The sequence below is a fragment of the Mirounga angustirostris genome, unplaced genomic scaffold (genome assembly GCF_029215605.1).
Source record: "Mirounga angustirostris isolate CCGP_5_RB_7025 unplaced genomic scaffold, mMirAng1.0.hap1 SCAF_10, whole genome shotgun sequence".
NCBI classification, from domain to species: Eukaryota; Metazoa; Chordata; class Mammalia; order Carnivora; family Phocidae; genus Mirounga; species Mirounga angustirostris.
In genome coordinates, this window is record NW_026991718.1 from 38,973,197 (window position 1) to 38,996,774 (window position 23,578).

General features: G+C 47.3%; 1 protein-coding gene and 1 long non-coding RNA gene across 17 annotated transcripts in view; one reads left to right on the forward strand and one right to left on the reverse strand.

Annotated features, from left to right (window-relative positions):
- LOC123851098 (uncharacterized) overlaps window positions 1-5,844 on the reverse strand; it is a 62,786-nt gene extending 56,942 nt beyond the window's left edge. The window contains exon 1 of one of the 4 annotated variants that reach the window (XR_006792485.3): window positions 5,676-5,835. This is a non-coding gene — a long non-coding RNA (uncharacterized LOC123851098). Of the gene's footprint in view, window positions 1-5,675 lie in introns of all 4 variants that reach the window. The other 3 variants (XR_008506866.2, XR_006792486.3, XR_006792484.3) reach the window with 3 other exon arrangements.
- Window positions 5,156-23,578, forward strand: part of ST3GAL5 (ST3 beta-galactoside alpha-2,3-sialyltransferase 5) — a 50,530-nt gene continuing 32,107 nt past the window's right edge. For 4 of the 13 annotated variants that reach the window (XR_010405560.1, XR_010405561.1, XR_010405562.1 and 1 more), the window contains exon 1: window positions 5,903-6,121. Coding sequence is in view for 2 of the 13 variants with exons in the window: in XM_064572239.1 (XP_064428309.1) it covers window positions 6,037-6,121 (85 nt within the window). In the remaining 11 variants the exon portion in view is untranslated. Of the gene's footprint in view, window positions 5,312-5,902; window positions 6,122-6,385; window positions 6,688-7,264; window positions 7,516-23,578 lie in introns of those variants that run through there. The other 9 variants (XM_045884619.3, XM_045884616.3, XM_064572238.1 and 6 more) reach the window with 8 other exon arrangements.

The following is a 23,578-nucleotide window of genomic DNA, read 5'->3' on the forward strand; positions in this document are numbered from 1 at the left end:
TGTCAACAGACAGCCTTCCCCTGATGTTTCCCTCCTTTGTTTCACTCCTGCTTTTTCCCCGTGATTGCTCACAGGAAACAATCCTAGAAAAACCTCAAGAGATTGACTTCCTTTGTGCTTCAGGGCAGCAGACGGTCTGTGTTCTTTCTGTGTTCTTTCGGCTGTAGCTTGCTTCAGCCCCTGGGGACTGAGGGAGGGACAGCATCTCAGGAGGATGAGGATGGGAGTAGAACAGGAGGTGAAGCTCACCAGGAGAAAAATACAAAGACAAGACCTGGTGGGAAACCCGACAAGACATTGGTAGAGGGTGAGGGATGGCTGACCCCCCGCCCCTCACCCCCCCGGCTCCCATACAGCCTCAGTCTTGGCTGCTACAGCTGCCTTCCCTCCTTTCCTTCTGGCCACCTACAAAATAGCCACAACAGCATCACCCCTAACAGCTTCGAAGATGCCAGGCCCTAGGGAAGGCACAGCTTCTGTCTTGGTGTCAGATGAGAGCCATTTGGCAGGCGAAAAGAAACAGGCCATCTGGAAAAGCCTCTGCGACCTCAGTAATTGGAACCAATGACTCCCTTCAGTTTTATTTATTTTAAAAAACAACATTATAACAACATGAAAGGACATCCCTTACAAAGGAAAAAAAGATTACTCATGATCCTACCACCCTAACACCACAACTGTTTTCTTTTTCCAAGTTTTCTTCTTCTTTTTGGCCCACATGATAGAAGTTTGCATCAATCTGTGTCCTGTTTTTTGTTTTCACTTAATGTGGTATCTCAAGCCTTTTTTAGTGTTGACCTAATCTTCACATTGGTCTCTCTCTCTCTGAACTGCAAATATTTCAGCCACTTTGATGGAGGCATAATTAATGATTCCTTAACCCTTGGGGATTCTTGCTCATCCCCTTGAATTTTGAGGTTGGCTGTTGGCAAAGCTGTAAATGAAAGGAAGTTTATCTTCCGGGCCTATCTGCATCCCTTACAGATCTTTCTTCCTGTTAGCAATTTTAGCCCAAGACTTCTCTTGCCATATCCTGATGCCAATCTGCTCTCTAAGCTGGTGCCCTTTTCAAGGGCTATTCAAAAATAATAAAATAGTTCTATTTTTTTTCCTTAAAAGAGCAATGCATGCTCATGTTGTCCAATTTGAGAAACACATAACAGCAAAAGAAAGCAAAACTCTGCTTTAACTTGGCTATGCAAGATCATATGCTACTGTTCCTTATTGTTCTCACAAGTATTGTTGGCACTTTTGACCCCAGTTGTCTGTGCTAGGTCCCTTTCCTCCCAGCCCCTGCTCTGCCTTCCAGTTTCCCTTCAGAAGCTACCTTACGTTGATGACATGATGAAAAAGCTGAATGAATAAACCCTAGGAAGTATACTATCCTGAGGCCTTAGGCCCCTATTGAGATAAAAATATTCAGAAACAGGTACACAAAACATCAAGGGGGCGCCTGAGGTTGCCTCCATTGACTCATAAAACTGGAGTATATAGAGGTAGGATGGGCTGCAGGGCTGGTTTGATCTAGTGGCTCAAAAATGTCATAAAGAGAATGGTTTCTTTCTTTTTTTTTTTTAAATATTTTATTTATTTATTTGACAGAGAGAGACACAGTGAGAGAGGGAACACAAGCAGGGGGAGTGGGAGAGGCAGAAGCAGGCTTCCCGCAGAGCAGGGAGGCTGATACGGGGCTCGATCCCAGGACCCTGGGATCATGACCTGAGCTGAAGGCAGACGCTTAATGACTGAGCCACCCAGGCGCCCCAAGAGAATGGTTTCTTTCTAACTTCCCTCTTACTTCCCTCAGCATTATTCTCTTCTAAGGTAAGTCCTTCTTGTAGTCTAAAATGACTGCCTTAGCAGCAGCTTCCGAGGCTACCTACTGCCTGACTCCTGTATAGCTAGAGATGAGAGCATCTCTCTCCCACATCCCATACATTGGAGATTTCCTCTGACTGGGTTAATCTTATTCCTATGGCCACCCATGAATCAATCCTAGTGGCAAGGAAGATGGGTGGCTCAGACCAGCAGGTCTCAAGCTCTAGTCTTAGGACCGTTTACACTCCTAAAAATTACTGAGGACCCCAAGGAATCTTTTTAATGGAGGTTTAATCGATTGATATTTGCCAAATTATAAGTTAAATTTATTAAAATTAATAAAATAGGGCACCTGGGTGGCTCAGTCGGTTAAGCATCTGCCTTTGGCTCAGGTCATGATCCCGGAGTCCCCAGGATCCCTGCTCAGTGGGGAGTCTGCTTCTCCCTCTGCCCCTCCCCCTGCTCCTTCTCTCTCTCTCTCAATCACTCTCTCAAGTAAATAAATAAAATCTTAAAAAACAAAATTAATAAAATAATCATAAAAATAATAAATTTACATGTTATAACAAGTTAATTTAAAAATAACTATGTTTTGGGCGCCTGGGTGGCTCAGTTGGTTAAGTGACTGCCTTCGGCTCAGGTCATGATCCTGGAGTCCCGGGATCGAGTTCGGCATCGGGCTCCCTGCTCGGCAGGGAGACTGCTTCTCCCTCTGACCCTCCCCCCTCTCATGTGCTCTCTCTCTCTCATTCTCTCTGTCTCAAATAAATAAATAAATAAATCTTTAAAAAAAAATAAATAAAAATAACTATGTTTTAAAAGGCATTAATATCCTCTCCAAAATAACTATGTTTTCCAAAACAAAAAGATGGTGAGAAGAATGGCTTTTTTTTCCTTTACTTTTTAATTTGCAAGTCTCTTCAAGTCTGGTTTAATAGAAGACAGCTGGATTTTCATATCTGCTTCTGTATTCAATCTGTTGCAAATCGTTTGGTTCAAGTACAGGAAGAAAATCTGCTTCACATCCATATGTAATTGGAAAAGGGAGGAGTATTTTAACAGCTTTTTAAGATAATTGTGGATATTCTTCTTTGGTACTATACCAAAACTCTACAAGAGGTCATATCTTAAAGGCTTGTTGCACTGTGGAATCTGAAACCTTATCTATAAACTTTTCATACGGTTTAAGTCCATTGTCTGCCTTGCATTTAAAATTCATCTTTAACCCATGTGTGATTTTGTAACATCATGCATTAGTCATCTGGAAAACCTTGATTCACTGAGTAAACGCAGGTCTTCCAAGTGTTGGCGCATCATACATGATCCATTATCCCCAAATCATATTTGTTAACATCACCATCAGTCCCATCAGAAAAGTCCTTAAATATTGAGAAGCTGTCCCATGGTTTATGTTTTATGGTTTATGGTTTATGTCCCTATAAACTCTTCCAAAATTCTAAATTTCTTTTGAAAGCTGGAATTTTTTTCATCATTGGCAACCAATAGGCCATTGTTTTCCTTGAAGAGACAGGCTCACTTAATTGATTGTCAAGAAAATGTCTACCAAATAACCATAATTTGTCAGTTGCTTTCTCACGTAAAAATCGTGCTCCATGACCCCGACCCGTCACAAAACCAGCTAGTTCAGCTTGTAGCTGCAAGAGAGCTTTCCCCTGGACAACCACCATGCTTCAGTTCCCAGCAGAAGGGTTTTATATGCATTTTCCATTTTGTCATATAAAATACTAGAAAGATACATGCTTGACAGTTGAGATTTTAATAAATTTAGTAATATTTACTGCTCCATCAAGAACATTCTTAAATGAAACTGCATTTTTTTAAATTAAAAAAATATATACTTTTCTACCATGCATGTGGTGGTGAAGGATATTAGTACAGTTCAGTGCCACCATGTTGATTTATGAAGGTACCAGAAGTTTTGCACACCTTCACCTTTGCACCATCAATGAGAAAGGTAAATTATGTCTTAGATAATTATGAAATAATTTTAACTTCAGATATTTCCTGAATGGTCCTCAAGGACCCCCTAGGGGTCCATGGACCATACTTTGAGAACCTCTGACCTAGACCAATCAGAGCTCACTCATAGAGTTAAGAGTGGGGCAAATTTACCTAAACCATATGTTGCATCACAGGGGAGGGGAGAGGGAGTGGATGTTGGGAGCAACCACAATGCCAGCTATCAGAATGACCTAAGTAACAGACACAAGGAACTGAAGAATTACAAAATCATGGTAGCTGTCCCGGATTTACAAATAGTTTGGCCACTTTGCTAGTCAGGGTCCTGAGCTTTTTCTGAGACCAGCCAATGACTTGAAGAGATTCCAGGTAAGGCTTTGAGATCTAATGGCTGATCCTAATCTACAGTTGGAGGATCTCTATCTCAATGCAGAACAGTAGCTGAGGATGGCTCTGCAGCTAGTAAAAAGGATGCTTTAGGGCAGGGGCTTGTCAACTTCTCTTCCCACCAAATGTGAACGGGGTGAATGAGGTAGTGGGTGCAGGGTAAGCTTAACAGCCGTCCTGTTAGGCTGGGACAGGAGGCAGTTTCAAGCTCCCTTTCTTTCTCACACCCACCTTACACCCACTCTTCCAAGCCAGGATACCCTGATCTTTATGTCAGCCATAATGCTTTCAAGGCATTTTACCGACAAGGAGTATCTGGGAGAAAGGGGAAGAGCAGGTGAGGCAAAGAGAGGTAAAGAGTGTCTGATCAAGCTGGCTGGCCTTGGGCTGGTCTCCAAGAGAGAAGTGGTGAGGTGCTCAGCATTCTCCCTGCAGCTGTCACTACCACCCCATCCCCCCAACCCCGCCGCCACGCGCAGCTGCTCTGCTTGGCCAGCCTTGGCCAATCCACTAGATTTAGAAATCTCAGTGACAGCTTTTCTTCCAATATTTTCAAAATGCTCCCGTGTCCTCACCTTAGAATAACCTGGAAACATTTTTATGGCAAATCCCTTTGGAAAGTATGACGGCAGAGTCCTCCCTCCACCCCCACCTTTTCCCTTCCAAGATTTCACTTCTGACCTTTGTTACCCCGATACCACATTTTTTCCAGCACCCCTGCCCCCACCGGGGAAAGAACACAGACATTTCCAAACCCTGTTGGGAGCTGTGCAATCTATTGCAAAAAAGAGCCACAAATCTCTCAGATGACGTAAATACATTTGGCTCAGTGTCTAGGATCTTCCTTTTTAAAGCGGAACCGGTATTACCGGCACATGACCGCGATGCTCTGTACCTGAAAGGAAATTCTGAAGGCAGACCAATTTCACTGAGCTCACCGAGGAGTCAACAAGTCCTAAGGCACAGAAATGTCGCAGACGCATTATACACATTCAGCTGTGTTGAAGAAATAACATGCCAGTGCTTTAAACTCCTTTTAAATCTTGAATTTGGGGATTCACTAATATTTATGCCTTAAAAAAACTGTATGACATTTCCTCTCCAGAATCAAGGGAAGACTCCTGAGGTATGGAAAGGGGCACTCCAAGTGCAGGTTCTGATCCTTGCTCTGCCACCACAATGATTTAGGGTAACTTACTTCTGCTCTCTGGGCCTCAATTACCCATCTATGATAATAGGGGGTAATCACTATTTCCTTCTTCTCGGACAAGTGGAACAACCTAAAGATGTTTTGCCAGTCCCCAGACACACGCCCACGCTGCCCTCGTGCAGTTCTCGAGGTCTCAGGGCCCCAGGAACTCTGAACCCTGGTCGGCCTGGGGGGTTGTGCGGGCAAGTGAAGCACGTGACTACGTAAAGCCCCTCCATTCACCGGCTCCGCAAGCACCAATCCTACGCGCAGTAAAAGCCTACAATCAGTCCAGCTGTACCTTTCGTTCCTTCACCAGCTAACCGCACGCAGAGCTCAAGTGAGCTGTGGGTGCCCGACACCCCGACTCCTCCCAGGCCAGCAGGCGGGCAACGTCCTGCTGGCGGCGCCCGGCTCCCCCAACCGCTCTGGGTGGACGGGGTCGCGCGTCCAGGGGGCGGGGCGGCAGCGGGACCCCCCCCCCCCGCGAGCTCCGATTGGTCTCTCCTGTCCTCGTGACTCCCGGTCCCGCCCCACGTCCCTCCTCCGCATCCGCGCGGGGGAGCGGACGGTCCGGTGCTGAATGGGCGCGAGCGCGGCGCCGGGGACGGGCGGGGGAGCGGGGCCCGGGACTGGCGGCCGGCCGGCGCCCCCTCCCTAGCATGCGGGCGAAAGCGGCGGGCGGCGCAGAGCGGCGTCCCCTGCAGCTGCGAACCGAGGCGGTGGCGGCGGCACCTGCCGGCCGAGGTAAGTGGCGCAGCCCCCTTCTCGGCGTAGCGGGGCCCGCGGGCTGGGGGCGGCGGCGGCGGCGGCGGCGGCGATCAGTCCCTGCCCCCGCCTAGCTGGGCCCGGTGGCTCCGCCCCTGTCCCCGCGGGCAGCGCCCAGGGCACGGCGCCCCTAGACGCGCCTCGCGGGGGCGCGGGCTGAGAGTCGTGGCCGTGGGCCGCGTGGACGGGGCGGGCGGCGCCGCGCCAGTGTGGACGTGGTGGAGGCGCAGGGGTGAACCGCCAGGATGTCGGGTACAGCCGCAGTGGCCCTTTCTTCCCCGGCTTCCCTCAGGGGCTCGGGGTTTAATTCATTGCTGGAAGCTTCCTAGCCAGCGGAGCCGAGTTAACTCATTTCCCTGGAACGGAATTGGGGGACCCTTTGCAGGGTAACTAGCAGGTCCCCAAACTGCCCATTGCATCCTTCGGAAAGGCGCGATGTGTGGCGTCTGCAGGTAGAAATTCGCCTGTGACCTTGCTTGCCCCCTCTCTGCAGCCAGCCCTACGGGAGAGACACATTTTGGTGATCCTTTGCTTTCCTCTGAATTGTAAGCATGCATTCATTATACGCCGTTATACGTATTATACGTGGGCATGCATTCATTATACGCCGTTAGTGTGTAAGTAACGTAAGGTTTTGCAAGGGCATCTCTCAGAGGAGCCTGGCAAATAGGGGGAGGCGGGATCTTGTCCCTACCCCACACCAGCTGGGTGACCTTGGCCGACACTGGTCCCCATGTGGGGCTCTGTCTCCTTGGTCTCTACTGGAGACTTGAGCTGCTGATGGCTGTGGTCCCTTCCAGGCCTCTGGTTCAGTGGTTCTGACCAAAGAATGTGTTTACCAGTGAAGAGAGTCCTGCAAATCAGTAGATGACTTGAAAAACGAATTTTATGTCCTCATGTCTTAATTCGTGTTCGTGGCCTTTGCTTAATTAGGTATCGTTCTTCTAAAAGAGAGAATAGTTTATGTGCTGCGTTTCATCTGGCACCCTTGGCTTGCCTGCTTGTGGTGCCAAGCAGGGAGCTGGGTGCTGGGGTTACAAAGAGGAAGGAGACTCATCTCCTGCCCTCTGGTGTTTAGCCTCGCTCTCCTCTTGGTTTATAACTGCTAGTCCTCTTCTACAGTGGGATGCGTGTCCTGAAACTGGAAGAGGAATCCATGTCTGAGTGAAGGAGGACAGACTCAAAAACATCATGGGTTGTGGTTTCACTTGTGTAATCCGGAAAGCTTGACAGCTTAGAAGAATGTCTTACATTTCTGGTCTTAGAGCCGGGATCACCTAAATTCCAGCCAGTGCTTGGACAGGAGACGGCTGTGAGCTACCAGAGCCCTATAACCAGGATGTCATGAGGATTTTTTCGTGTCTGTCCATTGTGTGAGTGCTGCTGCTTTTGTAAAATGAAATGAACCTTAGTTATGATCAGTAGCCATTTCTTCCTCAGGCCAGAAAAGAAATGGGTGAGCTGGGAAGGCGTAAGGGGGTTAAGGGGAGAGTGAGAGGGCTGATAGGCATAAATTCCAAAAACTCACGTTTATGACTACCTATTTTGAAGATGCTTATGATTTTGGCACGGACTGCCAAGTTAGCCGCATGCTCTTTGGCAGCAGTGAGGGGAATGTATCTAGCAGGTTGGCTTTTGGGAGGTGAACAGACAATAAAAAGAGGTTCAGAGTTCTCTGTGGGAGTCCATCCAGGTGCTGGGCGGTGGGGCAGAAGTGGTGTGTCTCGGAGCCAGCAGCTCCTGGGAGGATGGAGGTTCATCTTCCACACCCTTCTAGCTCGGGTGTGGAACGATTTAATCTGAACTGCCTATGGAGGCTTGAAATCGTTCCCAGAGAGCGTGCTCTGTGTCTTTAGTCTAGCTGGGCAGCGTTGGCAGAATAAAACCGCTGGGAAGATACACAATGATGGCACAAACTTCCTAACTGCTGAGAAAGAAGCTAGGGCTGGATCAGCGTGAATGGCCTAAGTTAGCAAAGGTATTCAAAATGGGGAGGGGGGCACAGATCACCAGCCTGGGGTGGGAAGAAGCCATAAATATGGGTGGTGACATGTGGGCTCCCCAAGGAGAGAGATCCAGCTTAAGCACACATGCGGCGGGGGGTGGGGGGTGGGGCAAGGAAGTTGTATAAGGGAGTGAGAGACAAATGAGGTTAGACGGGTCCAAGGACACTACCAGGCTTATCTTACTGGAGAGCTCGTTCTTTCTTTTTCTTTTTCTTTCCTTCCTTCCTACCTTCCTTCCTTCTTTCCTTCCTTCTTTTCTTCCTTCCTTCTTTCCTTCCTTCCTTCCTTCTTTCCTTCCTTCCTTCCTTCCTTTCCTTCCTTCCTTTCCTTCCTTCCTTCCTTTTCCTTCCTTCTTTCCTTCCTTCCCTCCCTTCCTTCCTTCCTTCCTTCCTTCCTTTGGCATATACAATAGAAAAGTAGACATACTATAAGTGTACTGTTCACAAATTCTCCAAACTGAACACAGCCATGCACTCAGATCAAGAGGCAGGAGCTCCCCATGTGCTCCCTTCCGGTCCCTACCTCCCCAAGGATAACCCGCACCTGACCAAGGATCCTGCAGTGTCTGCCATCTTTCCTCATGAGTAGGGTTTCTGATATTCACTCGTGACACTGCCTCTCGTTGTAGTGTGCTCACTCTCCTGGCTGATTTTGGTCATTGGGTGAATAATATATCACGTATTTATCTGTGCACTGTTGATGGACGTTTGGGCAGTTTCCAGCATTTGGCTATCACACATAACGCTGTTGTGACTGTTCTCGTACCTATCTTTGGTATACATTCCTGATGGGGGTATAATAGGTGTGTGATAAAGGGGTCATGGGTTGTGTGTATACTTAGCTTTGGGAGCTGCAGGCAAAGCTATTTTATTCCAATTTTTGAATAATTACATTGTTATTAGTATAGTGATCAATATGGTTATTAAATGGTAATTAGTGGTTACTGTTTATTAGTATAGTGTTAGTACACCCTTCTATTAGCTGATGAGTGCAACATTGACTTTTCACCAAGGAGACAGGCAGGAGTCCTACCAGGAGTCATGATCCGTTTCTACCTGGCTATGCCCCATATGCTTTTGGCAAGTGCAGTCACCTCCATGTCCCAGTCACCCCTGAGTCAGGCAGCAGGACAGGCTGAGCTGTGGGGAGCCCAAGAACAGTGTTGTCAGGGAAGAATTTCTCTGGCCAAACTGCTTTACCTTATCTCAGCTCTCAGCCTTCTTGCTGCAAACACTTCTGGGAACCTCTTCTCCCTCTGCTTTTGTAATATTGTACTTTCTGTACCTGTTTCTACTTCTCTGACCTGCCTTCTCTGTACTTCTGGATTCTTCTCTGTACTTCTGGATTTCTGTATTTCTGGAATTCCCCCACATCCTAGAGGAGAAGCCCATTTCTTGGTTGGTCTTTTGAGGCCATACAAGGTATTTTAGTTCTCTTCTTACGGCATGGAAAAAATATCCAGGATTAAGTTATTGGATGGCTCACCAACTCCTATAACCTAAGAATCCTTCTTTTCCCTTCAAGTTTTTAGTATTTGGAATCATAATAGTTAAGTATCATATGATATGACTTGATTAATTCAAAGAGAGAAAATTGATAAAAATAACAAATAAAAAAGCTCTACTTTAGTGGAATAATAGTTCTGCCTTTTGAACATAAGGCTGTTTTTAATACTAAGTGTCATTTTCATAATTAAAGGCTTAAATGTATTGAATTCAGAGCAGAAGTAGTTGTTCTATTGTATGTGTAGAATTCCTTCTTCCCTGGCCACCTTTTCTCAGCTTCTGCTTTTTTATCCTCTTCTGTCTTGTCTTCACCTCCTTTCTGCTTTTCACAAGCATCTTGGTCTCCTTTCCTATCTAGACTCCAGCAGCAAGAGAGAAAGACAGAGTATGGTACTTTAACAGGTCTGCCAACCCTCTCCTCTCTTTGCTTGTTATTTTCTGTACTCAAGTCCTTAATCTTCCAGGACTTGGTGGTTGGTGTAGGCTCCTTGCTTATCCTTTCTCTAGACCAGTGCTGTCCAGTGGAAAGATAATCCAAGCCACACATAATTTAAAGTTTTCTAGTAGCTACATTTAAAAAATTAAAAAGAAACAGTACATCAGAGTTTCAGTTTCTGAATAATATAAGAATTTCTAAACTCTTATGCACCTAATAACACAGCTTCAAACTATATAAAGTAAAAAGTAACAGAAGGATAAAAAAAAGTTGACAAATCTGCCACCATAGTGGGAGATTTTAGCATACATCTTTGAGTAACTGATAGAACAAGTTGACTGAAAACAAATAAGGGATTATTCCAACAAACAATAAGCTTAATCACACTGATTATATAGAAAACATGGTCCCAGCAAGTGAAGATTATACTTTGAGTATATACCTGGTCATGAAATAAGTCCTAACATATTTAAAAGAATCAGTATCATACAGACCAAGTTCTCTGAACATAATGCAACTAAATTATATCCATTTTAAAAGATGCTTTGAAAAATTTGAAAATTTCAGTTTGAAAATATTTAGATTTGAAAGATTAATAATAATAAACATATATGTCCAAACTTGTAAGATGAGTTGTACACCTAAAAAAACTTGTGAGGTGCAACTAACTTGGTATTTAGGAGGAAATGTACAGTCTTAATTGCTCATATTAACAAGAAAAATGGCAAAAAGTAATGATTTAATTAGCTAAAGTAAGAAGTTAGGAACATAACAATTAAAATAGATCCAATGAGGGGTGCCTGGGTGGCTCAGTTGGTTAAGTGTCTGCCTTCTGCTCAGTTCATGATCCTGGGGTCCTGGGATTGAACCCTGCATCGGGGCCTGCTTCTCCCTCTTACACTCTCCCTGCTTATGCTCTCTCTCTGTCAAATAAAAAAAAATTTTTTTTAAGTAGATCCAATGTAATAGAAAAAAGGAAACTTTAAAAAAACAGGTGAAATTAATATATATATTTTTAAGTAGGCTCCACGCCTAGCATGGAGCCCAGCTCGGGGCTTGAACTCATGACCCTGAGATCAAGACCTGAGCTGATATCAAGAGTTGGACGCTTAACCTATTGAGCCACCGCGGCACCCCATGAAATTAATTTAATTTAATTTTTCAAATAAGATTTTATTTATTTATTTGAGAGAGAGAGAATGAGAAAGAGAGAGAGCATGAGAGGGGGGAGGTTCAGAGGGAGAAGCAGACTCCCTGCTGAGTAGGGAGCCCGATGCGGGACTTGATCCTGGGACTCCAGGATCATGACCTGAGCCGAAGGCAGTTGCTTAACCAACTGAGCCACCCAGGTGCCCCTAATTTAATTTAATTTTTTAAAGATTTTATTTATTTATTTGACACAGAGAGATAATACAAGCAGGCGGAGCCGCAGGTGGAAGGAGAGGGAGAAGCAGGCTCCCCACTGAGCAGGGAGCCCGATGTAGGGCTCGATCCCAGGAGCCTGGGACCATGACCTGAGCCGAAGGCAGACGCTTAACCAACTGAACCACCCAGGTGCCCCTGAAATTAATTTTAATAATATATTTTAGTTAACCCAATATGTCCATTATATTATGAAATTAATATAAAAATTGTTAATGAGCTATTTAAATTCTTTTGTTCATACTAAGTCTTCAAAGCCCGGTGTGTATCTTACTTATATAGAGCACATCCTGATTTGGTTTGGCCACATTTGAAGTACTTAACGGCCACACGTGGCTAGTGGCAACTGTGTTGGACGGCACAGCTCTGCATCTTAGCCTGTAAACATTGAGCTGATTTGTCTTGATAAAGGGGGCAGTCAGAGCTAACTCTGGTGGTGAGGTTCACTTGTCTGCCAAGCAAATAATAGGATCATAGGAATCTAGCAGTGTTTTTTGGTTGGCAAAGAGGGAGTGTGCTCTTTGTGAAAATCTTGTTAAACTCACCCCCCCTCCCAACAAACCCACATGCTACAACACATAGATAGGACAGAAAAAAAGATAAACGCTCTCCTGACTCACTTTATCCTCACCTGTTCTAGACATGTTTTATATATGTACGTCACGTTTTTTTATATATGTCATTTTATATATTTATATATGTCAACTCACTTAATTTTCACAAAAGCCATATGAGTTTGGTGTCATTATTATCCCCATTTTACAAATGAGGATTTTGAGGCTCAGAGAAGTTAAGAAACCAAGAAACTATAGGGGGCAGAACCTAGAGGAAGTGTCTAGGGGGCATTCTGACTCAGGCCGTCTGACCTGGAGATGGTAAGGAGGCAAATGCATCCCTCCCATGCCTGAGAACAGCTCCTGTCACCATTCTTGAGGAGGTCACCTGTGGTGGCTGAGATGGCTCTGTTCCCTGTCCAGGTGGTGCGTTCCCGGCACACCATCATCACTCCCCTGAGTCTCCACCGCAGCCTCCTAACTGGTCTCGGGGCACAAGAGGACTTCCCCATCTCCATTCTGACCTCAGGAGAGGTCTCTCCAAAATCCAATTCCAGTTAACTCCCTGCCCCCCACCCCCACCCTGTTGCTCCTTTTATCTTGGGATAAAATTCCAACCTGCCATGGCATGGCCTGCTTCTTTTTTCCAGCTTCTGTCGGCACATTATTCCTTCCTGGGCCGGACCTTCAGACACTCCATGAGAAGTTTTCCCCTCGGTGCCTGCTGTCCCTGCCCAGGTGACACCTGCCTGCCCACATCCACCAAGTCCTACTCCTTCCTTCCCAGGAGGACCTTTCTAACGCCTTCCCAGACACACACCCCTCCCCAAATCTAAGACATCTTGCAGTGCAGCCCTCATGTCCCATGTAGAATAAATTGGAAAGAAGTACTATGAAAATAATGACACTGGTGGTAAATCTACTTGTCTGATTTTTAAAGATTATGAGAGCCTCTGGAAAAGACACTATGTCTGTGTTGCTAGTGCTGTAGCCCCAGGCCCATACTCCAAGCCTGATTAAAACTGCTTATGTGGGCGCCTGGGTGGCTCAGTTGGTTAAGCGACTGCCTTCGGCTCAGGTCATGATCCTGGAGTCCCGGGATCGAGTCCCGCATCGGGCTCCCTGCTCGGCAGGGAGTCTGCTTCTCCCTCTGACCCTCCCCCCTCTCATGTGCTCTCTCTCTCTCATTCTCTCTCTCAGATAAATAAAATCTTAAAAAAAAAAAAAACTGCTTATGTGAGTGGTAGTGTGCCTGCTTAGGGGCCTGCCCAAATAATGGCTTCCCAAATATTTGGAGTAAAGAGTAAAAGGGATGTGTATGGGGTGCAAAAGGAAAGTCTCTGTTTTAGCCATGCCTCTTATAGACCTAAATTTGTATTGTTGGTTTTAAGAGTTCAAACATATTTCACTTGTTCTGAGCTTAAAGTGGCCCAACCAAAACTTTCCTTTTCCTTCTATGGGATTGTTTCCGCTCCTTCAGTCTCAAAACTGCCAGGGCCTGCCAAACTTCGGGTTCCAGTTGTGGTCCCTCCAGTTCCTTTTCTAGGGTCATTACCGCCTTCTGATTTGGGTTGTACGTGACTAGTCTGCTTCTCCTAGGACAACAAGGCTTATCAAATCCTGGATTATTGCGTGAACTGCCTGTCGAATCCTTCACCTTCCCTTCCCTACTCACAGGGGATCCCTGAGGAGTATTGCTCAGGTCTGGTTTGGTGATGTCTCTTCATAATGCCAGGACTTAGGAATCCGACCCTTTTGTGTCTTTTTGGGGGCAGGGGAGGATCTTGGTTCTTTTAGAGCTTGCACGCACACTTTCCCATCATCTCATGCCCTGTGTCTCTCATTTTACTCAGGTTTGGGGGTAGGTCCCCATGTTGGAGCCTGTTTATGTTGGGTCCTAGAGTTGCTTTTGTTAACTGTCAATTCTACTGATTTTCATTTTCTCCTATTTCTTATTCAGTCCAACTACTTGTATTTTCTTTAAATCAAGAGGGAAATCTTCCGTTAAAAAGGTAGTTTCTAGGGGCACCTGGGTAGCTCAGTCGGTTAAGCGTTTGCCTTTGGCTCAGGTCATGATCCCAGGCTCCCTGCTCAGCAGGGAGTCTGCTTGTCCCTCTCCCTCTGCCCCTCCTCTCCCACTTGTGCTCTCTCTTGCGCGCTCTCTCAAATAAATAAATAAAATCTTTTTAAAAAAGGTAGCTTCTAGGTTTTGCTTTGTTTGTGGTATTCATGGGCCCGCCACAGACTTGTTCTCCGGGAGCATATTTTGCATGTATAATTTGCTGCCACAGGGCCCCCCCGGAAAGCTATTATGTAAGGTGTTTTCTTAGAGCCTGGAGGGACCCAAAAAGGAGGGGCAGTTCTATGAGCAGTTTTCCTCCGTTTACTCCAGCGTCATGTCTCATTCCCTCTGGCCTCCTCCTCTGAGGGGTACCCCCACCTCCGCCATTAAATCATCTCAGAGAATGGTGGAATGGTGGCGCTGTGTGGCGCCCTCTTGCATGGGCTTTGCTTTTTCCTTCGCATTACTGGCCTGAGTTTGTTCGTGCAGGCTGGATCTCAGCTGGCTGGGCACTGGAGGAACAGCCCCTGCTGGCTCAGTCACCAAGTTCCCTGTGGCATCTTCCTCCACGTCTCGTGATCAGCCTCCTCCTCACTGCCTCTGCTCTGGCTCGGCTCCCCCATCACCCCCAGCAGCGGCGACCTCTGTGACCTCTCCCTTGACCACCCTCTCCCTTGGCTTCCTTCATCCCAGTGTGAGCTGGCCACCCGGGCTCCAGAACCACTTAGGGCCGCCTGGCGCCCCCCCCCCCCTTGGGGCCCACTTGGAGGGCCTGGTTCCTTCTCAGCCCTATCTTCTGCCACTCTCCAGGTCCCCTGTGATGGGGCCTGAGCCTGCCTCTCTGGGCATTTTGGCATGGCCTTCTTTCCATCTGGAATGCCTGTTCCTCTCTTCTGTCTCCTCTGAAGTCTTGCCCGCCCTTTAGGGACTCATTTGCCCATCACCTCCCCAGGGAAGCCTCCCTGCTGTCTGTGATGCAGGTGACGGTTCCTGGCTGCCCCTCTGTCGTGGCGCTATTTGGTGTTTGGGGTATTAAGGTATTTTTGCTTTTCCTGGCTGGATTATTCATTTAAAGAAGAAAGGGGCCGTGCCATATTTATCTTTATATCCCCAGTGCCTGGTGCTTTATTAAATGTTTATTTAAAGGATTATTAGGGAAATAAAGCGAATTATCCAACAGTATGCACCAGCCCTCCGCCACTGGGCTCTGCAGGAGAATTAAGCCCTACTACTCTAAGGCAACCATCATAGGTAATGAATTAACTTCTCTTCTGTGCTTCTGGAATGATTCTAGTTATAGTCCGTCCTTGGGAGAACTGAGAAAATAGGTATTCAGATCCTTTTCTGTTGGGCCTAATTCTCCAGTGGAACCCAGCTTGAAGAAGGCTGGTGTAGACAGCTTGATCCACGTCCTGATAAAAATATACATATGCCAAGAGCAAAGACTGACGGAAGATAGACCAGAATGTTAACAGTTGTAGATAGATATCACCGAGTTGTAGTATGATAACCAGGATGTGATTTCAAAATGTTCTTTCTGCCGTTAAAGAATTTCTGAAGTTTCTCACTTTGTGATAATAGAGCTGTAAAAAAAATACTTCTTGAATAAACCAAGTCAGAGTTCCTAAACCTGACTGTGGCTCATCTAAGGCAGCAGAGAGTTGGGGTGTTTGTTTCCAGATACACCTCCCTGCGCCATGCCGCGGCACGCCTCGAATCACCGAGCTGAGCCCCTCAGCATTGCCCCCGGAGAATCGGGCCTTGGGGTGGGGATGACTTTAGCCGTCAGCTCTCTGGACGTGGGTGTCTCTTTTTGCTGCCACCGGATACCTTGTGAATTGAAGGGCTGAGTTTCTGGCAGGTGTGGCTCACCAGGAGAGAGACTAGCATGCTCATGGACACTCACCTATATTCTCAAAAGTAAATTTAGCAGTGTTTTTGTTTTTTCTCCTTAATTGCTAAGAGTGAACTTAACCCAGGGTTATTTGAATTAAGTCTCACATGCTAATTCTTGCTCATGAATCCCTGCTTCAACCAGCCCTAGTTTTTTCCCTGAAGTTTGACCTTATTTGTCCTCACACAGGATTTTACCCTTACTGGGGCGAGAATCCACCAGTGTGTGCTGAAATAGGTATTTGATGAGGAAGAGGGCATTTACTTTGTCTCTAAGTGTCGTCCATCAAGTTACTTATTAGTTACAAAGGAAAGATAGTAACTTGACAGTGGCGAAACCTGCCTTCCACCACTTCAACCAATTGATCAAATTTAACATCACCATCAGCGGGACAGATCAACATCGTATGCCCCTTGAGAAAATGCATCGAGAGGAGCCCAGCATTAATCTGTGATATTTCAGCCAAAAATGTATAACTTGAATCTAATCATGAAGTAGACAAATCTCAACTGAGGGCCATCCTACAAAAGAACTGGCCTGTACTTTTCAAAAAATGCCAAGGTCATGAAAGATACAGCAACTATTTCAGGGTAAGGGAGGTTGAAAAGATATGACAGCTGAATGCCACACGCGGATGCTTTTTGCTCTAAGACTATTATTGGAACTACTCAAGAAATTTGTATCAGGTCTTTAGATGGTATTGAAGCAACAACAATTTCCTGATTTTTATCATTATATTGAGGTTGTGTAAGGGAATATCCCTGTCTTTACAAAATACTAAAATATTTGGCAGGGGGGAATATGTCGTTTTCAACTCCTTTCAAACAGTTAAAAAGGTAACGTGCATATTATATTATATAGAATGATAGAGAGCAAATGTGGTAGGTTGTTAACAGTTGGGGAGTCTGGGTGAAAGGTATATGGGAATTTTTTGTATTGTTCCTGCAATCTTTCTGTCATTCTGAGGTTATGTCGAAAAATAGAGTTTAAAAACTCAGAAGCCTGCAGGTCGTCGTGCTATGGCCAGTTTAGCAACAGAAGGCACATGGGGGCTTTTCAGGGGCTCCCCTTTCCGTGGTCATTAATGAAGTCATTTTCCACCACACTGAGCTCTCTTCACCATTGGCTTGGCCCCCCCTGGTATCGGCGGAAAACAGGGTGGAAGTGCATTAATAGAGCAGGTTCTGCCGACAGGAGGCTTGCTTTCTTCCGGGGTCTGCCGCTCCTGTTCCAGAGACTTCACTCAGTGGTCCTCAGGTAGCTGGTCCACCACCAGCTCTGGTCCACGCATTTAACTTGGTTTAGACTTCACTCCTGCTCCCACCCTCACCCCACCTACCACTGTCCTGGAGAAGAGGCTTCCCAGGCAGAATGTAACTTCAGAAATATATTTAAACACAGTGAAGAATGTTGATGCATGAGATCAGCGCACTTCACCAAGATGCTTTGGTCTAGCGCTTGCCAGCAAATAAGGCACTGGGCCCTCCGAGGGTGCACTTTGCCCAAGGCCTTGGCACCAGCCCGTTAAAGATGGGCCTCCCTCCTGCCTTGACAGACCCTCAGGTTGTATGTTTTGGCAGAAATCCTGCATTTGGGTGCCTGAGTGGCTCAGTTGGTTAAGCACTGCCTTCGGCTCAGGTCATGATCCTGGAGTCCCAGGATCGAGTCCTGCATCGGGCTCCCTGCTCGGCGGGGAGTCTGTTTCTCCCTCTGACCCTCCCCCCTCTCCTGCTCTCTCTCTCATTCTCTCTCTCAAATAAATAAATAAAATCTTTAAAAAAAAAAAAAAAAGAAAGAAATCCTGCATTTACTATGTTCTGCGTGAGGAGGGGGTCCTTTTCCAGCCCCCACTGCATTTTATGCCATTGAGGGCCACCGTCCATGCTGTGGCTGGAGTCTCTCCTGGGGGCGGGGGGCGGGGGGCAGGGGCAGTGCTTGGATTCCGAAGGGGAGCTCTGAGTTAGGGCCTGAGGAGGGTGTGTGGGTGGGTCTGCGTATCAGAATTTGCAGAGAGGAGTTCCTGGGAAACTGTCCAGCCCCAGGGAACAGAATATGATAAGAACACTGAAGCTTCTGTTCCTCCTTACTGTCTGTCTTTCCCTTCCAGCCCTCCTTTCCCAGAATTTCCTGTCCCCCAGCCCCCATTCCATTTTCTCCACTCTGGGTCCGTCCCCCCCTTTCCCTATTATTTTTTTTCAATCCATCTCCCTCCACTTATTCCAGCTTCCTATTTCTCTCTCCTAAATGGTCATAATGTATGAGGGTCCATTGAATCAGCTAAGTTTTATGTTTCCTGTTCTTATCTGAAAAGTAGGTGAGACTCATAAATTTTAGTGGAAGAAGAGGCAGTAGAAATGTTCTCATCTGAACCTGCTTTTTATGTATTAGCAAACATCCTGAAAGGTGTGACTTGGCCATTATCAAACTGCCTAACTGTTGACTATTTATCTCTTTCCTCTCCTCTTAAAAAACAAAACAAAACAGATCCAGCTGCCCCTTTTACTTCTCACGGTGATGGGTGGGACAGTCATTTGACTTGGTTTATCTCCCTTCCCCAACACACACACACAGTGATTCCCATCCCTGTTCTCCGTGCATCAGGCATGTTCTGGACACTTTGCAAATGCCCAGTGATTGTGATATCTGGACACAGGGAAGGATCTGGTTTTCACGTCTGCCTCTTGTTAGGACCATGGTGACTTTGGGTTAGCTGTTCTACAGGGACCTGGATGCCTTCAGCAAGGGTTTGGTTCCTTTTCTGTGCTAGGTATGTTGTAGGTCTTGAGGTTATAGCAGTGAATGAAATCGCCAGGCCCCCTTTTCTAGGAAGCTTATATTTAGTGGGGAGAGCAGACAGGCAAATATGTATGAATGGTAATGAGTGCTGTGAAGTAAAGCAGAAGTGAATAACAGGGCTCAGGGTGGAAATACTATTTTACAAGGAAGGTGATTTTTGAACAAAGACCAGAATGAAGAGGGTGAAGAAGAGAGCCACCTGGAGGTGGGGTGGAGGCAAATGAAGACCCTAAGGTGGGGTGGGGGTGGGAGCAGGAGGCCTCTAGGCTGAAGGGGCGTGAGGAGGAGGACAATAGGAGAGAGAGGTGGGGAGGGGGAGAGGGCTCTGGATTTGACCCTGCAGGAGGCGCTGCCCTGTCGACATCTTTGTCACTTCAGTAAAATCTTGGAGAAATACCATGTGTAGTTCCTGGGCATGTTCTAATTTTGGAGAATGTTTATGTATTCCAAGGACTCAGAATTAATTGCCTTAGCACTTTTAAAAAAAAAAAAAGATTTTATTCATTTATTTGAGAGAGAGAGAGAGCACGAGCTGAGGGAAGAGGGAGAAGGAGAGGAAGAAGCAGACTCCCCCTGAGCAGGGAGCCAGATGTGGGGCTGGGGCTCAATCCCAGGACCCTGGGATCATGACCTGAGCCAAAGACAGCCGCTTAACCGACTGAGCCACCCAGGTGCCCCTGCTTTAGCGCTTTTAAACATGTAAAAGGCCAGCAATTGAATGACAGTAACGATGTACTCTCAACCTTAGAGGAATACTGGTTGATTAGCAGGAGATTTAAAAAGCCTACCTCAGAATCACTGACGTGCTTGCATTTTGGTTGGTGGTCAAAATTAGTAGAGTGTGGACTGCATTCATGAAGCAGCACTTCTATTTTTCATTTCAGAAGACAGGTTCTCATATAACTGCACAGTTTGTAGAAGGATCTGAAAATCTTTAGGCTAAAGATGTAGCCTTAATCTGTTGTTAATTACAGCTATGAGGCACTTGCTGCAGTTTTTCAAAGTGCCACACCCACATAACTCCGGGGAACTTGCTTAAAATGCACATTTGGCATCCTTCCTTGGTCCTACCAGGTAGGACATTCTGGGGGTGAGGTCTGGGACTCGCATCCTTCACAGCGCTCTCCAGTGGTTCTTGGGCCTGGTCAGCTTGCAGAACCACTGGCCAGGGCAGTGGGGAGGCATTGATGATTTATTTATTTATTACTATTTACTTAAACAATAGACATTCATTTCTCAGTTCTGGAGGCCAGGGAGTCCAAGATCAAGACACTGGCAGATCCTGTGTCTGGTGAAAGCCCCTTCCTGGTTCTCACCTGGCGGAAGGCACTGGTAAGTTCAGTTGCACAAATCTAGAAGACTGGAGATGACTGGGTGTGGTCTCAGCAGCAGAGTTCAAACCTGCACTTCCTTTGTGGTTTTGAAATCACGGGTGAAATTTCATATTCCTAAAAGACAAGTAAGACACTGCCTGCCCAGTAGAACCAGGAAAGGACCGTGCAGTTTCCCCCCCTTCAGTGGTGGGAGTGGAGTGGGGTGGTTAAAGGTGCTCTGCGTGGGTCACTTGGATCCAGGAAGGAGTGCGCGCCTTCCATCCCCACGCACACCTAAGAGCTCCGCTCTGCAGGCTGGTGCTCTGCCCTCCCGGCTCTGTGAGTGCAGGCCTGTGCCTGTCTGTTGGCTGGCACGTCGTACAGGTGAGACATGATCATTTACCTTGATGAATCAGGTTTCTTCAGGCCAAGCCCCCCAAACCAAACATTAAGAAGACTAGATACTGAAACTCAAGTATCTTCAATTTGTAGTCCACAGTCTTTGAGTTTTTAGTTTTTGCAGTGAGTTTAATAACCCTTAATACTTCAAATGTGGAGATGTTTGGAATTTTAATATAGACAATGATTTTATTCCAGTGGATAAAGCTGGGGGCAGTTTTGCCCCCCCCCCCCCCGGGGGGGACATTGGGAATGTCTGGGGACAGCTTTGGTTGTCACAGCTGGGGGAGGGGGAGGACCAGGGATGCTACTAAACATCCTACACGAGACACCCTACATGAGATTGTCTTCTACATCAAAGAATTACCCAGTCCCAAATGTCAGTAGTTCTGAGGTAGAGAAACCTTGCAAAAGATCAATTGCATGCCTCTTTTTTTTTTTAAGATTTATTTATTTGATAGAGTGTGTGAGAGGGAGGGACAGAGGGAGAGGGAGAGAGAATCGCAAGCAGACTCCCCACTGAGCATGGAGCCCAACGTGGGGCTCAACCCCATGATCCTAAGATGATAACCTGAGCTGAAACCAAGAGTTGGATGCTCCACCAGCTGACCACCCAGGCACCCCCAATTGCGTGCCTATGTGTGTTACATCTTAGGATTCTAAGTGAGCTTTCATACAAACAAAAATTTCCACAGCTAGAACTGGTTTGGAATTAGCCACCTAGATTGTCTGCTTGGGTAGACAAGGAGGACAAATTGACTTCTGGAATCAGTAGGAGAGGAGTAACATGTCACCAAGAGCTCTGGAAGGTACAGGTAAGGCCCTGGACTGGTGTAGTCTTGAGCTTTTCTGGCTAAAACGCTGCGCCCCTACTCTCCGCTGCCTCTCCCTGGAGGGTGAGGGTAGGAGAGAGTTGAGTGGAGAACTTCACTTGGACCCACTGCTCCCCAGTTCCTGGCCCCCAGCCCTGCCATGTTTGTCCTGTGCCCACAGATGGGCCTTGGCAAGCTGGCCTAGGGAGTGAGCTCTGTGACTAAATCGTGTCTGTGTCTGTGCTGAACAGTGTCCTTGCTCCCATGGCCCTCCCCACAGCGCTTTGGATACGTTCCTGTTATCACTTCCCTCGACCTTGGGTTTCTAGAAGGTGGGGACTCATTCCAGACTCAGTCTGTCAGGCCATCTCTGCATTCTCACAGAATCAATGAAATGGACTTTTAGAAATCACCCTTTTTGGTGCGGGCAACCATATTACTTGTTTAGGGTAAAGCAATTTAAAATGCATTTTGCATAGGAACTAGCATGCTGCTTCTTAAATAATTGGAATTTCAGACTGTGCTGAACCCAGGCATGGTACTGTCACATCAGAGTTACTGATTTTTGCTTAATATTTCCTTTTCTGATTTCCAGCAGTCCCTCCTGTGCTTCTTCCTTTCCTCCCCAGCCCCTTGAAGGTGGGCTTCCCGGGGTTAAGACGGCCCTGCACTTTGTTCTTCCCCTTGGGGATCTTATCTCTTTAGAGCAGTCGTAACTACTACCTTTATCCACATGCCCCAGGACCTTATCTCGGTCATGGCACATCCTACTGTTGACTACTGCAGATCCCCCCTTTCCTTCCTTACCGACAAAACCCTGATCTTGTTTGGGGAAACAGCCGGCCCAGCTTGTCCAAAGTTCCTGGCTAACTCTGCAGCTGGGGGTAGCCACGTGCTGTCATCTGGCCAAAGAGATCTACATGGAGGCCTGTCCGTTTCTGGAAGTTTTCCCTCTCCTGATATAGGTGCTTCCCCTTCCTTTCCATCTCATCCCTCTTCTGCTTCCTGCCTGGACTGTGGGGCGGAGGTTGGCCAGGTAGTGAGGCTGGAGGAACAGAGGCTGGTGGGAGCTGGGGACATCGGTGGTGTACCAGAGCCACCACACCAGCCCTGGCCTGCTTGCCCCTGGACTTGCTGTTCTGTGAGAAGAAGAAACCCCCGCTTGGCTAAAAGCCATGATACCCAGGTTTCTGCTACCTGCAGCCAAGGGCACTCCCTGACTGGTATTCCAGGTGAGATTCCCCCCGACGGCCCCAAGCCTGGGTTTTCATCTGTCCCCAGGACTTAGCAACCTGAGGGCCCACAGGACTTTGGGACTCGGCAGGGCCAAACTGATCTTAGTGACTCCAAAGCTTCCATCCGTGTGACCTCTCTCTCTAGAGCACTCCACCATCTTCCCTGTCACTTGAACTGTCTTGCCTCCTGTGTGCTAAGCACCTTGGATCCATCCCAAGGCCTGTCGGTGCTGCAGCCCAAGCCCTTCCTCTCCCCTGGCGCCCCCACCCCCGGCTGCCGCCATCTTTGCTGCGGCTGAGAACGCTGTGCTGGCTCCCCAGCAGCCTCGCATCTCAGCCTCTCCACCCGCCCTTCTGCTATCCCTGCTGCTTTCCCTGTGATTCTCCTGCACGTTTCTTGACCCCTCTTGAATAAAGTCCTCAAGGGCCTCTGGTGATCGTCCGTGACTGTCTGTGATCTTCCATACATTGACCTGCTGACCTAATGGCCTGTCTTAGGTCGGGTTCGGTAGAAGCAGAGCCTGAAACAAGACGTCAGGGGCCCCTGGTTCATTGAGGGGGCTGCCAGGAGAAAGGGCACCAGGTTGGGGTGGGGGAGGGAGGGAGGCAGGGAAAGGAGCTGAGCAAAGCTGTGCTCCCAGCTGATCCCTCAGGGAGTGCTGGAGCTTAAATTGTTCTCCCAGGGTGATCCCACCTAGAGGCCAGAGGGCTAGCCTTTTGTACCTCCTCAGTCAGCTGTGGGGCAGATGTGCAGAGCGGGGCCTGACGTGTGCTCTTGGCAGCCAGCACCCACAGCCCAGATACGGCATCGGCCCTGGGACGTCCAACAGGACCACGGTATTGCCTTAACTCCTGCCTGCACCCCTACCCCCATCCCATGCCATACTTTCTCAGCTGTACCCAGTCATTTGCTGTTCCCCAAATTAACCAGGCCTCTGTGCTTTGCTCATTCCATTTCTTCTGCCCACAGCGTACCTCTTCCCTCCCCACCCAGCTCCTCTT